The 16,865-nt window shown below is 42.7% G+C and overlaps 1 protein-coding gene across 1 annotated transcript; it reads left to right on the top strand.

Moving 5' to 3' along the window:
- The first annotated feature begins 312 nt into the window (after positions 1-312).
- btbd9 (BTB (POZ) domain containing 9) lies at positions 313-16,742 on the top strand. The gene is made up of 11 exons (XM_080744360.1): positions 313-392; positions 2,482-2,709; positions 5,094-5,457; positions 6,401-6,668; positions 7,914-8,133; positions 10,605-10,724; positions 11,774-11,883; positions 12,344-12,533; positions 14,340-14,447; positions 15,288-15,366; positions 16,269-16,742. Exons 2-11 carry the CDS (start codon positions 2,525-2,527, stop codon positions 16,560-16,562), a joined length of 1,938 nt encoding a protein of 645 aa, XP_080600486.1. The 5' UTR covers positions 313-392; positions 2,482-2,524; the 3' UTR covers positions 16,563-16,742.
- Positions 16,743-16,865: the final 123 nt, after the last annotated feature.

Here is a 16,865-nt window from a genome sequence, read left to right as displayed (position 1 = left end):
AGGGCCAGCCGTGTGCACTCATTCAGAGTTCAGACTTCAGAGCAACAGCAAAGATAAGCCTCGGCCAGCGCTGAAAGGTTTATGCAGAGAACCATCACTTCAACGCCAAAATGTAACCAAATGGACCCAATTTGTTTATAATTATATTTGTACTGCCAAAATAAATGGTATTTAATCCTAGTCAGCTACTTCCGTATCCGCTGGTGTGATGCTAGAATTATCTGGCTTGCTGCTGCTGCTTTAACCTTAAACTAGGACTGAATTGGATCACTTTTCTGTGAGTGTTTGGGCCTACACATAACATTACACACGGGACAACACCAACCAAACGAACGGCGCTTGGTACGGAATACAACGGGGAAGAAAAGGAAGGACAGCGGTGTTGTTGTCGGGTTAGTGTTTGTGACGGTGTGTCTGCTTGTAAACATCCCTCATATCCTGGTTTAAATGCTCTACATTCTTGTCATGCTCCTCCTGCATTATGTTCGTGTTTTGGGTCTGGTTTTAACGCGTTTAATGGGCTCTGACAGAGTGAAAGATACTACTCTGTTTTTATGTAATCTACTGTATGAAGGTTCGTCCATTTTAACCTAATGTTTAGCATGTTTAACCTAGCTAACAGTTATTAGCATTGTGGCTAACGTTAGCCCCGGCCGGCCAGTTTCACGAGCAGGTGGTGTTAGCTTGCTTCAGTAATCTCTGTCAGAGCTAACAACACACATGGCCTTGTTGTCTCTCTCAACAGTGTTTTTGTGTGAACTAATGCTGTGGGGGTTATCAAATCTGGTTGTTCACTACTAGCCCTAGAATAGCTGATATTCCGTACAACATTGCATTTATTCTATACAGCTGTAGAACACGCAAAGCATATGAGCACATAGCCCTGAATACAGGACGGTCATATACATGACCATGACCGTCCTGTATTCAGAGCTAATGAGCACATACATATGAGCACATACATGTGATGTGTAGCCCTGAATACATGACTATCATGTCATGTATATTATAGTCATGTATTCAGGGCTAATACATATGCAAAGTCTTGGATCAATCCTATCTTAGATGTGTTTCGTTTTGATCGAGTCTGACTTTTACTTTCGTTAGATGCGAAAGTAGTAGTCTTGATCCAAGGCTTGTTTAATTACGATTAGCCCACATTAACTGCATGTATACTACAGTATGTGCTCTTTGAAGGAGGTTTACAAGTGTTGAGTGATGTGATTGTCATCCCATCACATACAGTGAATGTGGTCTGTGAAACTTGTGGAAAGTGTGTTGGGCCTGAACTTTCAATTGTTTCAAATGTACAGGTATATGATACTAGATGATCAGAACTGAGTCACACATACATGTATTATTGGATGAGTGCACAGTGTGCACTACAAATTTGAATGCCACCAAAATGAATCCCATCCGCTGTGCGTTTGGAATACAAATACATCAGTGGTTCCCAAACTTTTCAGGTCAAGACCCAAATTAAATGAGAGATTTAACATTTGCCCGGGCCTAATAGTATTATCTTCATTTTACGGAATTTCTTTTAGATTTGTTTGTTTTCAAATGTATAAAAGTATTAGTATTTAAAAAAATCATTTGAAATATATTAAATGAAAATGAACTTGAGTCTCGACCCTTAAAAATTGGTCTATGACCCACAAATGGGTCCAGACCCATTCCCGTTTTGGAAACAGTGGAATACATGATGCAATGTATGGAATATTAGACCGCCATTCAGGGCTAGCCAGGTGGTGTTGTTCATGTGAACGACAAGCTAAACTTGACTGACAACTTTGAGGCCTTCTACTAAAAGGGCCAGCGCAAGCTGCTCAGCTTGAGGAAGCTCAGCTTCAGTGTGCAACAGAAAATGAGAACAATACATTTCTGTTTGCCTTTTTTAGGTGTTAAAAACAAAAAAAATGCACAGGGCAACGACACATAATTTGACTGACAATGACCAGTACCAATAATCAAAACGAGTAATGTATTAAGGCCAAAACAGGCTATATACTTCATAGGACCACTATATATAAGCTCACTACAGTACTATTTCTGCTATTTTGAAACTTTCAAATTGATGAACATTTTGGTCAGAGTTATTGGTCTGGATTGTTAATTCGCATTAATTATCTACATCTACAGTTCTCGCATTCCTACTATATGTGCATGTGTGTTACTGGTAATGATTGTACTATATATTGGTTAAATACTGTTGCTTGCTTATTTATTCTGCACTCGGTACCTCCATTGGTAGCCCATACACCATGCACAGTTGCACACACCTTACCAGCCCAGCCTGCCCAGGTGCAGAAAGCCAGGTTGAATGTCAAGTCATCTTTATACTGCATTTACACAATGCTGAATCATTTCACATCAGTAATAATACATAAATAATATCTGTCTATCTATCTAAGGACCCCACTTGGAGAATCACTTGACACATTTAACTGTTAATGTTTAACCTTTTTTGTCCCATGTCAGATGTGACTGTGGTGGGGGCGTGGCCGTCCTGTGACCTGTGATCATGAGTAACAGTCATCCCTTGCGTCCCCTGGCCTCCGTGTCTGAGATCGACCACATCCACCTGCTGTCAGAGCAGCTGGGTGCCCTGGTCCCCGGTGAGGAGTACAGCGATGTCACCTTCATTGTGGAGGGGAAGCGCTTCCCGGCGCATCGGGTCATCCTAGCTGCTCGCTGTCATTACTTCAGGTACAGCCTACACACACAGTAAAATCCTCATTTAAATCTCAGAGCAGGGTTTCCGCCACCGTTATATAGGCCGGGCGCCCCGCCCGGTCTGATATCGCCCCCGCCCGGCCAGACGTCCAGGGAAAATGATGCAAAATTCCTCCTAAAAGCGTACAGGCAGGCGACACGGCTCTGGAATGTGTTCAAGAATGTGCATGCATCCTGCCTCGCTGCGCTGTCTATCAGCGCACATTAACACCAGATAGATTTGTGTTACATAGTTGTTATTTTTTATTCTTTTGTGCTGTGCTGTATGGCTGCAGCGTGCAGAGCATACACCATACCCCTTTTTTGCAAAGAGACTTCACGTCGTCGTCATTAGACACACACACACACACACACACACACACACACACACACACACTTGCAGAGAGAGGGAGAGCTATATTATTAGCCGACATGCTAACAGTGCCGCTATGTGTCCGATGGGACGCGATGCCAGATGAGAACCACAACAAAAAGTTTTCATCATCTTCACCTCCCAGCGAGTCAACAGTTTGCAAATGCGGATCCTACATGCTGCCTGCATTAACATTGGATATGTTTCTTTAGCCTACTTGAACGGGGCAATAGTGTTCCGTTTCTCTCTCTCGCTCTCTCTCTCTCTCCCCCCCAGTCCCTCCCGTACGAACGTTGTGCAGTGCAGGCTTGCTGGCGTGTGAGCTTGATGAAAACCGCTAATCTACAGGCTCACATTATGCAAAAAAAAGACGTGCATCCGGACGCGATGAGCGCTCAACTGCCTGCAACTAATTCAAAATCGCGCAATGCAACCCGTAAAGCGACATGCCTCGTTGTGCGAACATGAAGTGACTGTTATGGAGAAACTAGTCTTTAGCTGTGAGTTTTCTCAATCCCCCAAAACAGGCACAGGAGTAGCGCTAGGTAGAGAGGCGCGTGTGTGTCTTTGTTTTCAAAGAGTCAGAAACTCAGAACAAACTCCTGGGCTGGTGATCAACACTGCTTTTCCGACGTTTCCTCCCAACAGCGACACATATCCACACGTTACTGAGCTGCATGTGTGTCCAGCCTGCTTGCAAGTGTTTGTGTGTTAAGATAAACACATCTCCAACTCCGACCGTCTAACTTTGCTCAGCGTTGCCATGTTTTGTTTGTGAGAGAAACAAGCAATCAGGTCTATGCAAATAAAATGTATGTTTTTGTAGTGGAGTAAAGGTACAATATTTGGATCCGAAATTGTGGTGGAGTAGAAGGAATCAAAATACTGAAAACTGGAAATAGACAAGTAAAGTACAAATACCTTGAAAATAATTAAGACACTTCTCTTTACTTCTTTAGGCCAAAAATGATAAATGTTCTCTTATTATTTTGAGGGCAAAAATAAGAATTAATATTAAAAATTAAGTGAATTAATTACTGGAATTAATTAATTAATTATCAAAAAAATTCATCCCCCCCCTGGTCAAGATTTTTTCCTGCAGGAAACCCTGCAGAGTATGCAAATACTCAATTTGTACAATCTCTGAGTTACACATGCATTTAGTTCCCATTTGGTCATCAACAGTGTGTAAAATGTAAAATGTGTAATGACAGGTGAGCAGAGCTTCTTTGGGGTATATGTAAATGTGTTAATTGAATTATTTATTTTCTGTTTCTGCAAATTGAGTAAAATCCAGGTATTATTTTTACAATTATGTGAATCCTCTTAGTAAAGGCATGGAGACTGGAGAGGCCTCATAACTGTATGTAAAGGTGAAGTCCCTGTAAACAAAGGAAAAAAGTATTTAAATTTGAAAACTGAAAACCAGAATTAATAGTGTTTAATTACAGTTTACAGTTTACAGTTTAGGCATTTAGCAGACGCTTTTAATCCAAAGCGATTTACAATAAGCAGATACAACATCACAATAATAAACAAGATAATAGGTCAGTACAATAACAGCAATATAACAATGTAAATGGATATCTATCTAGAGAAAAACACAATATAATCAAAGTTCTAAAGAAACCTAAACAAATGTTAACTAACTTCATGTATAGGCAGAACAGAGCAAGCAACACATCTTGGAAAATCTTATTGATTTAAAACTAGAGAACAACAGAGAGAGTGGGCTTACAAACATGCAGAAAAACTGCAACAATGAAAACTAAAATCACCTTTTGATTGCACAAAAATCTGTGATAGCACTATTAAGTAGTGCAATGTTCTAAAAGCACACTTACAGTCACCATTCGGTGTCATGTAACACAGAAAATGTGTTTCAAACTACTTGAGTTCTTCCTCAGACAGCAATCTCATCTCAGACGGCAATCTTCAGAGCTTCCTTTTTTGTGATTTTGTGTAACGTAAACCATGGTTGTTCTGCTTCTTATTACTTCCCTAGGGCACTTCTATATGGTGGCATGAAAGAATCTCTGCCCCAGGCTGAGGTGATTCTGGAGGAGACGCGTGCGGAGGCCTTCTCCATGCTCCTCCACTACCTCTACACGGGCCGTGCCAGCCTCAGCTCGGCCCGCGAGGAGGTCCTCCTGGACTTCCTGGGCCTGGCGCACCGCTACGGCCTGCAGCCGCTGGAGGACTCCACCTCGGAGTTCCTGCGCACCATCTTGCACACCAACAACGTGTGCCTGGTGTTCGACGTGGCCAGCCTCTACTCTCTGAGTGCGCTCAGCGCCGCCTGCTGTGCCTACATGGACAGACATGCTCCAGAGGTGCTCAATTCAGACGGCTTCCTCACGCTATCCAAAGTAAGAGATGGGATATGGAGTGGGTTCGTTTTTGCGGAATGGCATACTTTTTTTGTTAGCATCCTGATTTGCTGTCATCTTGATTTTGTTTGTATGTTAAAAAATATTTTACAAGACGGTCTTGTAAAATCTGTAAAGATACCATGCATTCATTAGTGATGTCACACTTAACACAACAGCTGCCAAAAAATACCCCTTTGTAGGGCTTCTCTGCCATGCCCGAGGAACCCAAGATTTAATAAGCTTTAATAAAGAAAAATAAAAAAAAGCAAATCGAAGCCGAACTAAAATAGGCCGGAACTAATGCGCCAGGATTGGTTTCTACACGGACCCATTATGGAGCGGACCGATTAACATTAAGGCCGCAAACCGGAAGCGGATGGTCCGTCCTCTATTCCGGCCCGATAGCTTTCTGTGTAAACACCACGGCTTACAGATGGAGAATGGATTGATCAATTTTCAAAATTTAAAAGGATTTGAGAAGCTGATGGAATACGCAAACACAGGGTGCATGCAGTGTCCGATCGCGCACGATGGGAACTGGATTAGCGCCTGCGTTAACAGGTAGGAGAAGCCAGCAGTGAAAGACATAGAAACATCTTTGGTTTCCTCGGCTGTAAACAACCAATGAGTTAAGCAGTGTTTAGCGGAAGTGCATTAGACTCATGGGGCCATGGAATCCCAAAACTGTGCCGTTGTCACATTATGACTTAACTTATATGTTGCGCAACTCTTTCACTTTATAAAAATTATACATATTCTTCTGAAAGTTTCTGTGCATTTTTCTAACCCTAAGCCATGAAACTGCCCATGAAACAACACCACATCGAATTGTGACATCATTGGTATTTTTGAATCTAGAATATACTGTAAGGTATGAATTAAAATGTGTCTTATCAAGTGATTTTATTTAGCTTACTCTGTCCTCTTTGTGTGTCTACAGATTGCCCTACTGACGGTGGTGAGGAGGGACTCTTTTGCATCCAGTGAGAGGGAGATCTTTCAGGCACTGTGCCGTTGGTGCAGGCAGCACGGGGAGGGGGCAGACACACAGGAAGTAATGTCGGCGGTGCGTCTGCCTTTGATGAGCCTGACGGAGATGCTCAACGTTGTTCGACCCTCAAGCCTGCTGAGCCCCGACGACCTGCTCGACGCCATCAAGACCCGCTCTGAGAGCCGCGACATGGACCTCAACTACCGTGGCATGCTAAGTGAGTTTATTATTTATTATCTTTGTACCTGTCATTCACAGTCAGGCTCACAGCTGTTTCTTCTTGCTGCTTCTCTGCCATCTTGCTGCTCTGCTGCTGCTGCTGCTGCTTTGTACTCTGCGCTAAAGTTTTTTTGCTCCCACCACCACCACCACCCCAGCATCCACTTGTGGGCTCTGTTTCCCTTATGGAGGTCTATTTTGTTCCCTGTAAAATATATGTGGGAGCTATTCAGTATTTTGCTATTTATTTACTATATTATTTGATTATTATTTGTTATTTTGTTTTGCTTAATTAATTTGGTTACAAATGTATTATTTTAGTTAATTTATGTTAAAGTAAAATACTTAAAGGAGTAGTTCACCACTTTTCAACCTGTCTTCATATAATAGGTCCTCACTAATGTTCATGATAAAATATCACAATTTTTTTCTACTCAGTCCAAGTCTCCTAGGAGAGCTGTGGGAAGTTCAGAATCCATCGTCTTGTGACATCATCATTTTCCAAAAATAAAAATTAATCATTATTTTTGAAAAAAATATTTAGATTTTTATTATCGCGAGAACAATGGCTTCCACTTTAAAATTGCAACTTTTCAGGAATAGAAAGCCTGCAGTTTCTATAAGCTGGATTGGCAATCGATGATGTCACAAGACTATGGGTTTCTGACCTGCCCACAGCCCTCCTCTGAGAAAAAAAAAAAAAAAGATATTTTTGAGTGAGGACCAATTATATGAACATAGGTTGAAAAGTGGTGGAGTGCCCCTTTAAGTTCATGGGCGGAGTTCAAGGTCATTTGGGGAGCACAGCTTGGTTTCTACTTAACTAATGAGCACACAGGCAGTCAGGAGCACCGGGAGGGTACATGGTTTTTTACCAGCAGGCCAGGGATATGTTTTAGCAGTCAGTTTTTATATCTTTTGTACCACAATCCAGAGCTGAAATAAAGACGTCAACAAAAAATTCATTTTCTGGCTGGACAGTGGACTCCTTCCCTGCACTGCGTAAGATTCGTTCATCCTGGTGCTCTCAGTGGCCCCCTTTGATTTTATTGTTGTTTAGCCACTACAATATAGTTGGCAAATCATTATATTATAATTCTGCTTACAGGGAATTAATGAAATGGGACAGAGCTGTGATGCCAAATATACTTAAATATTTATGCTCTTTATATTACGCTTAATAGATAATATTTATTTAATCCTGGAGTTGTCTGACTGAAATGTATTCTTGTGTCCATTTCAGTCCCAGAGGAGAACATAGCCACCATGAAGTATGGAGCCCAGGTGGTGAAGGGGGAGCTGAAGTCGTCTCTGTTGGATGGAGACACCCAGAACTATGACCTGGACCACGGGTTCTCCAGACACCCCATAGAGGAGGACGGGCGGGCTGGCATCCAGATCAAACTGGGTCAGCCCTCCATCATCAACCACATCAGACTCCTGCTATGGGACAGAGATAGCCGGTGAGAAGATGTTTATTCTACTCTAATACCGGGGACTGCCCATAAGTCCGAATGTTCATTAGTCCGAATTTAGTTAAGGTTACTGAGGAGGATATAGTCTCGCGTAGCCAGACAATTATTCCACAATCTCCGAATGCTATATAGAGTCTGGAACGGCAGCTCCTGGAAGTAGCCACTGCTGCACTGAACTGTAGTCCCATTGGAAACATAACAGAAACACAATAGCTCAGACAAAGTCATTCGAGTGGCCTATTCTTGTTATGGGTGTATAGTTTAAGAAAACATCATGAAAGTAACACCAACAACACCAGAGAAAGATGAAATAACCCCCCCAGAAATATTGAAAGGAGACTTAACGCTTCCAGTAGGACATGTTATTGCTACTGCACCAAGGGGGCGGTTGCGTCACATCCGCTTTATCTGGCACTCATCGTTTCTATTTCCGTTTGCCAGACCGTATGCCGGGAGCATTTGCACAAATCGCGGAGGCAACAGTCTGGCCTCGCGAGACTACTGAGTGAGGATAGGGTTATAGTTAGGCATAGTATTCTTAGCAAATTCGGACTAATGAACCTTCGGATTAATGAACCTTCGGACCCAATGCCATGGCACCCTCTATACCTATTAAAGGTTTTTCCTACTTGCCCTGCAGAGCAGAGCAAATACTCCTCCAATCTTTCCCTGCTTACTGGGTGTATGTAAAAACCATTGTCTGTTGATGTGTGAAACACTACAGAACATGAGTTTCTTAAAAATGGAGAGGACGAAAAAAGAATTTCATCAATCAATCTATTAAATTATAGATGTTCCAACTTTTAATTTATTTGAAGTAGGGATGTGAAAAAAAATCGAAAGTCGACTCATGCTCACCGCGACTCAAAAACGTATGAGTCGATTTTTTTACTTTTTATTTTTTATTTTTTTTCTAAAGTTTTTCCCCCCAAAATGTTTTAATCGCTTCAAAAACGTTATAAGCGTTAATGTTTTCCAAATGTGAGCGGACCGGTGTGTGTGTCTCTGTGTCGGGGACGAGTGAACGTCTGTGTTGTGCATGCATGCATCGCAGATTCGCATGCATACGGCGCTAGTCAGGTCCGCGGACTACAGGTTGAGAAACACTGCTGGTCTGTTCGTGTGCACGCGTCATAGCAGTGCGTGCTCACCGCGCTGACTGGATGTGTTTTGTTTATGTGCCTGTGTGCATGCATGCTTGACACGAAAGCTCGCTTGTTAATGGCAGCGTCGCCTCGTGTGCAGTGATTTTGTCAAGATTGACAATAAAACAACACAAAATACATCGTCGTTAATGCGACACCCGTGGATGCGGTCGGGGAGGGAGAGATCGAGGCAGACCAAAGCTCCTCCACATTGATACACTAGCCTGGGGTGCCAGCCAGCCAGAGCGCTACCACTACGTTCCATGGACTTTAAATTGTCACTCCGCTTCTAGTCTCTAGAGAACAGACTCTGTGCTAACACAAGGAAGAGCAATTATAAGTATTATTAGGGCTTTGATGCCAGTTCTGATGGGTGCAGCTGCATAAGTTGTGTTGCTTAAAGTAATGCCCCGTTGTGTTGTGCTCTCCTGAGTCTCCTCTCAGCTGCTGCTTAGCGAAAACAAAAACATAAAAGTGAAAAAAGTCGATCGACGCGTCGATTTTCGGCCGCGACGCGTCGATTCGTAAATAATGCGTCGATTAACATCCCTAATTTGAAGCATGGACGGCTAAAAGCAACATGGCAGAAACTGAACCTATCAAATTGAACAGTGGTCAGTTCAGAATTACAGGGCTCCCGAATAACTTTTCCACTGGTAGCACTGGTGAAGTAATGTCCCTAGACTCTGTGTTGCCTGCAAATGGCATCATCTGAGACCATGCAGACCTACTAGCAAACATCAACAGCATGGGACTCCATACTATGGAGTGTGTGTTAATTGTGTGTGCGAGCGCTGTAGCCTCGTACACAACCTGACCAAAATGTAGTGAACACGCATGTGTGGCAATTCACAACTGAGTTAATACAAAATAAAAAATAAATGAGACAATCAATACATATATTTGTCTTGTGTGCACTTCACTAGTTTCTTCAGACATGACATGGTTATCAGATCATCATGCACTCGCAAAAATGTGTTCAAGTAACGTTTTAACAGACACTTGATTCTAGTCTAGTACTCTGCTCAGACAGAGATGCAGAAAAGGCAGCCTGCAACTGGCAGGATAAATCAAGAACGAAAACAAGACAAATCATTGCACTCAATTGGTACTTGCCTAACCGGGCAGGTCTGGTTTCAAACTGGACAGGTTTCACTTGCCTGCAGGTTATTTATTATTTTTTTAACTGGCATTTTGCTCCAGGTAAAAATGTCAGATGTTTGTATTTAATTTTTTTAATTTAGGACTAGAACGCTCCATGTTTTAAAAAAAGTGAGAGGGTGTCCCTGACAGAGTCTGTGTAACTATGTCCAGGTCCTACTCTTACTACATTGAAGTGTCCATGGATGAGCTGGACTGGGTGAGAGTGGTGGACCATGCCAAGTTCCTGTGTCGCTCTTGGCAGAACCTATATTTCACACCTCGTGTGTGCAGGTAAACCTAAAATTTTCTTTCTCGATTCTCCCTTATGTAAGGGAGAATCAGTGATGGTCTGTGTGGTTATCAAAGAATAATTCATTGTGAACTTGTAGACTTGTTATTTTTGCTGTTTAAAAAAAGGGAAAAGAGGGGCGCCTGGTGGCCTAGTGCAGTGGTTCTCAACCTGTGGGTCGGTCCCCAAATTACTTTGGGGGGTCCCCAGACGTTTAGCTAAATGTTAACATTGTTTTCTCACTCAACAGTTAACAGACCAACATACAGTATAAGTGTATCTCACATTTCTAAAGTGACAATTTAAAGACTTTAAAGACCTTTTTAGTAATATTAGAGGCAGAAATTGTGAAAATAGCAGATCTACATGCTCACAGAGCATGTAGATTGGCTATTTTCACAGATGGAACAGATCAAGTCAAACTAAATGTAATGCCAACTGCCTACTACTACAATTCCAAGTGCTTGTGCAGGGTGGGAGGGGTCCCCAGTTCAAATATGAATATTTGTGGGGTCGCGGCCTGAAAAGGTTGAGAACCACTGGCCTAGTGGACCAGGCGCATACCATATAGGCATTGCCATTTCGGCATCAATGCCTGTCGGCGTCGCCGGTTCGATTCCCGTTCCGGGCGACCTTTGCCGCATGTCACTCCCTGTCTCTCCCCCATTTCCTGTCAGTCTGTCCTATCCAATAAAGGCTAAAAGCCCAAAAACAAATCTTAAAATAAAAGGGGGAAAAGAATTGAAACTTTGGAAAGGAATGTGACTCAAAGTAGGGTTAATGATGTTAACTGTTTGGTTTTATGAACTGACCCCTGTAGGGAGATTATAATTTTAATAATGATGATGATGATAATATATAATAATAATTGCAGTTGAGTGTGCAAAGCAATGTCCTTTGTTTTTGTCTTGTCCAGGGAGTGCATGTCACTCAGTATGAATACATGGAGTGCATGTCACTCAGTATGAATACATGGTTTTATAATATCACCTACTGTACATCAGAATTACTGTACAATGTTTACTTATCCTGCTTTTGTGTCTTGCTTTAGGTACGTTCGCATCGTGGGAACACACAACACTGTCAACAAAGTCTTCCACCTTGTGGCTTTTGAATGCATGTTCACCAACCGCCCCTTTACGCTTGAAAATGGCCTTTTAGGTGTGTAACAAGCTTAGGAATATCAAATTAATTATTTTATTGTTTTTCTTTTCTTCTCATCAATACAACTTATTTGTAAATCTTACATAGCCTTAACCACTTTATGATTATAATGATTTAATTCAGTCCCTACTCTTTTAGGGTATGTCTTGTCTTTGACTGTTGTCCTCTTAGTGTCTTGCTTAGAGACGCATACAGTAGATGTGCATACTTTCAATCGGCATCCCATTTTGTCATAGCCGAAAGCCTAATTTATTTTTTAAATAGCTAAAACAGCTACAAGCTAGGAAACTCAATAGTGGGCTCAAAAGCCCGGCTCAATAAGCTGGATCGATAAGGTGCTCATTATCAATAAAAATTAATGAGCTCCATCCTTAGGCATAAGTGGTTAATACCCATAAAAGTAGTAGTAATAGAAATATTGAGAATTGTCTTCCCCTGCCCTGCTGTTTGTTTACAGTGCCCAGTGAGAATGTGGCGACCATCGCAGCCTGTTCCAGTGTGATTGAAGGGGTGAGTCGCAGCAGGAACGCACTGCTGAACGGAGACACGCGCAACTATGACTGGGACTCGGGCTACACCTGCCACCAGCTGGGATCCGGGGCCATCGTCATCCAACTGGCACAGCCCTACACGATAGGCTCACTAAGGTACAAGAAGCTTGGCATTAAGACGTATTCCGGACAATTAGATTAGATATTTCTTAAATTAATTACTTAAATTAATTACTTCAAAAAACACTTATTTGTTTTGTAAAGTATCTTTGAGTATCTAGAAATGTACTCTATAATCTATACTATAATTTTGCGAATGTCTGAGTGAGTGAGTGAGTGAGTGAGTGTCTGTCTGTCACAGCGTTTCTCCTCGGTGGCTGGAGCAATTGATCTGAAATCGCATCACCATAAGCATATGAACACACCTGACATAACTGTGAAGCCCGTTTGTCACTTTCACAAATCGTATGCTGTATATTAGCATTTTTATGGTGCATCTACTATCTATTCTGCATCTAGCATGAGGCACATCTATTCTGCATCTAGCTTGAGGCAAAATGTTTAACTGTGTGTGTGTGTGTGTGTGTGTGTGTGTGTGTGTGTGTGTGTGTGTGTGTGTGTGTGTGTGTGTGTGTGTGTGTGTGTGTGTGTGTGTGTGTGTGTGTGTGGGTGTGTGGGTGGGTGGGTGGGTGGGTGGGCGGGCGGGCGGGCGGGCGGGCGGGTGGGGGGGGGGAACAGTATCTCTGTAGCCATTAAACGAAACCGGTTTCTTACATTGATGCTCCTACATCATGCAAGCACCAGTTAAAGTTACTTTCCATCCCTCATATACTGTGTGCACAGTGCACATCCCATAACCCACACACTGCACATCATTTTGGAGCTCATATCTTTGAACGGGTAAGGGCTAGTTTAGAATTATTATTAAAGTTGCTTACTTACTCTCCCCCTGATCCCCCCCCCCAAGACAAGCGACCTGTGGACATCAGTGATCTCCATATATGGGAATAAAAGGGATTTGTTCCCCTGGCATCACAGGGATCTCCATATCTCCATATGTGGGCATAAAAGGGATTTGTTCCCCCTGGCATCACAGGGATCTCCATATCTCCATAAATGGGCATAAAAGGGATTTGTTCCCCCTGGCATCACAGGGATCTCTCTAACAGGATATCATTATTATCGATGGCATCAGGGAACTCCATATATGGGCATAAAAGGGATTATGTTAGTGTGACATCACAGTGAAGCCAGAGCATGATGTCAGAGCGGAAACCCAATTCTGTTAGAGTGGTTCCTCTGACATCACAGTGACATCAGAGCATGATGTCAGAGCGGCAGACCCATAGACCGTAAAAATGTCTACACAGACGGACAGACACGGACAAGCTGTGACGTTTCTCATAGTAAACTGCTACCTTCGGTCGCAATTATGATTATTATTGGGGCGCCCGGTGGCCTACTGGTCTAAGCGCATACCATATAGGCATTGATGCCTGGCGGCGTCTCCGGTTCGATTCCTGATCCGGACGACCTTTGCCGCATGTCTTTCCCCATCTCTCCCCCCGTTTCCTGTCAGTCTACTGTACTATCCAATAAAGGCATAAAAGCCCAAAAACAAATCTTTAAAAAAAAAATATATATATGATTATTATTATGTTGTGTGATCCCTCAGTATGTTTTGTTGATGATTTTCCGGTCGTATTGTGTAGTTGTCTGTCGGCATCGAGTGTATGCACCGGCGCCAAGTGGTAAAAAGGAAATCTGTATAACAAGTATCTATTTTGTATTAAGTATCAAATATCAAACTTGTTGGAAAGCGTTTACACAAGCCCAGCCCTGTTGTAAACATACTCTAATTTCAGATGTTGTGAAACTGATGTGAATATAAAGTTTCAGCCATTACGGGATTTGTCCTACATGACGGTCAAATAGCTCTCATATCTTCTTCCACCCGGGCAGGCTGCTACTGTGGGACTGTGATGAGCGCTCCTATAGTTACTACATCGAAGTCTCCACCAACCAGCAGCAGTGGACTAAGGTGGTGGACCGCACAAAGGTGGCATGTCGGTAAGACTCCTGTGCTCTACACCAGGGGTTCCCAAACTTTTTTGTCTCAGGGAACCCCATAAATATTTTTTTAATCCGAGGCACCCCTACATTATAATTCCCAGCACCTTATATTTATAGCATATCTTCGTCGTCGGGTGGAAACCTTGTATGTCCAAAACCGTTAGTTTTCTATTTATCATCTAGAAAATGTACTAAACTAGTGAAAACAGCAGATCTACAAGCACACAACGCTTCGCGTAGATCGGCTGTTTTCACTAGTTTTGTGCAACAGTCTTGTATGATGAAGCAGGGCTTTGCTTTACCAAAAGACGTACACATTTGAAACTTGGAGATACGAGGTTTCTGCCCGACAGTGACGATATTTTAGTGATTATGTTGCGAGGAAAACGTTGAGATAATATCCATTTTGGTTAGAACTGACTGAAAATAACTTTGTACTTGAAGTTTAAAATGATACAAGTGCCCAAATAAATTCCAAATATTAGGCTATCAAATTATCTCGCGGCACCCCTGGACTGCCGTCACGGCAACCCAGGGTGCCCCGTCACCCACTTTGAAAACCCCTGCTCCAAACTATTTCTATTGTGTACTTAAACCATAGTAACACTGTCTTCATCACTAGTTTGGCCATGTTAATCAAGGAAATCCTCTCACCCACTTCCATAGCCGAAATGGACATTTGAAAATATATTTTTTCTTTTCATGGAATAGTTGTCTGGCTTGAGAGACTACATCAAGACTAAAGTCAAGAAAGCAACAAACGACACAATATCACATGGCGAAAGATCATTTGTGTGATTTTGTTAACTATTTTTCCTTACCACCCTTCCCTCGCAGGTCATGGCAGACGCTCAAGTTTGACAAGCATCCAGCCTCCTTCATCCGTATTGTGGGGACTCACAACACTGCAAACGAGGTTAGACAGCTGATTGTAGAGCCTGACCAAAATGTCGGCCATTAATCACTTTTCAACCTTGTGTCCCTGTTTTGGGCATGTCTTTAGAAATAGTTGATCGACAAGCTCACATTTGTCACAGTTGTTGATCGGCTATTTATCAGGTCGTAGACTGCCTGACCAATGAATGAAAAACGTGCAAGTAGTGATCACGTGGTCATATTTAAAATATATGATTGAGTCATATCTTGTTTAGATTTTGACTAGGGTTAGGTGTTTAAAAAATAAATCAGTTCATTTGTGTATCTTAACCCATTTAGAACGGGTACACATTATTGAGTATCATTATTTTATGCTTTAACTATTAAAAAATAGCAGATATACAAGCTCACAGCGCGGCACCGAGTGCCGCGCTGTGAGCTTGTAGATCTGCTATTTTGGGAAAATCGTGAAATTTTGAATTTTGACCCGATTCTATAAGTGTCTTTTGAATCCTTCTAAGATTTGTTTGAAAAACCTATGTTTCTATGTCAGCAATTTGGCTATAGCGATCGTCAAAGAAAAGGTCCTTTTCACTTAATTGGAGCTCAGTTAGTCTGTTCTTGAGAGGCTACTATGTCAGTGGCTCTCAAACCTTTTCATGTGAAGGACCCCCAAAATGACATGTATTTGGCCACAACGCCCATCTCAAAATATTTAGTTCCAGGGACCCCCCCAGAAGCAAACTTTGAGTTACAAACGTTCGCTTTAAAAATACATATATTCAAAGATTTGCACACATTTTCCAAAAATAGCAGATCTACAAGCTCGCAGCCGCGCTGTGAGCTTGTATATCTGCTATTTTTCACTGGTTAAAGCATTCAATAATTCTAGGCCTAAATGGGTATTTAATTGTATCTAAATGGAGTCTTTGATTGTCACAGGTGTTCCACTGTGTCCACTTTGAGTGTCCGGCCCAGCTGGACGTGGAGGTCACTGAGGGGACTCCAGGCCGGGACGCTCCAGAGGCCGGCTCTTCCTCCTCCTCCTCCCTCTCCCCACATCCTCGGCCACCGCGGCCCGCACGCACACACAACCTGCACCCCTCCTCTCAGCCCTCCCAGCCCTCCCAGCCCTCACAGCCCCCCCAGCCCTCCCAGCCCTCCCAGCCTTCCCAGCCTTCCCAGCCCTCCTCATCCTCGTCTTCTTCCTCATCTCCCTTGCAACACAACCACTGAGAGAAATCCACCTTTCCCGTCTCTCCTCGGTTCGAAGGTGTGGGAGAGAACTCAGACCATTCAAGTTTTGCACAGCCTTGCCCCCCCCCCACCACCACCCTTGCCCCCACTCCCCTCCAATAGCACTGCGAAAGATGCTGCTAGGTGTTTGTCATTGCAATAATCCATGGATCTCGTTTGCAGCGCGGCCATCGACAATACTGTATCTGTGGTATAGCATTGTGTACAAGGTAGACTGCTCTGTGTGAATTTATCCACTCGTAACTTCTACAAATGTAATTTGTACACACTTGATACCTTGCG

Source organism: Nannobrachium achirus (genome assembly GCF_963921795.1).
Source record: "Nannobrachium achirus genome assembly, chromosome: 16".
In the NCBI taxonomy this organism is placed as follows: domain Eukaryota; kingdom Metazoa; phylum Chordata; class Actinopteri; order Myctophiformes; family Myctophidae; genus Nannobrachium; species Nannobrachium achirus.
Note: the sequence above shows the minus strand (reverse complement) of the source record. Positions and strands in the feature narration are given on the sequence as shown.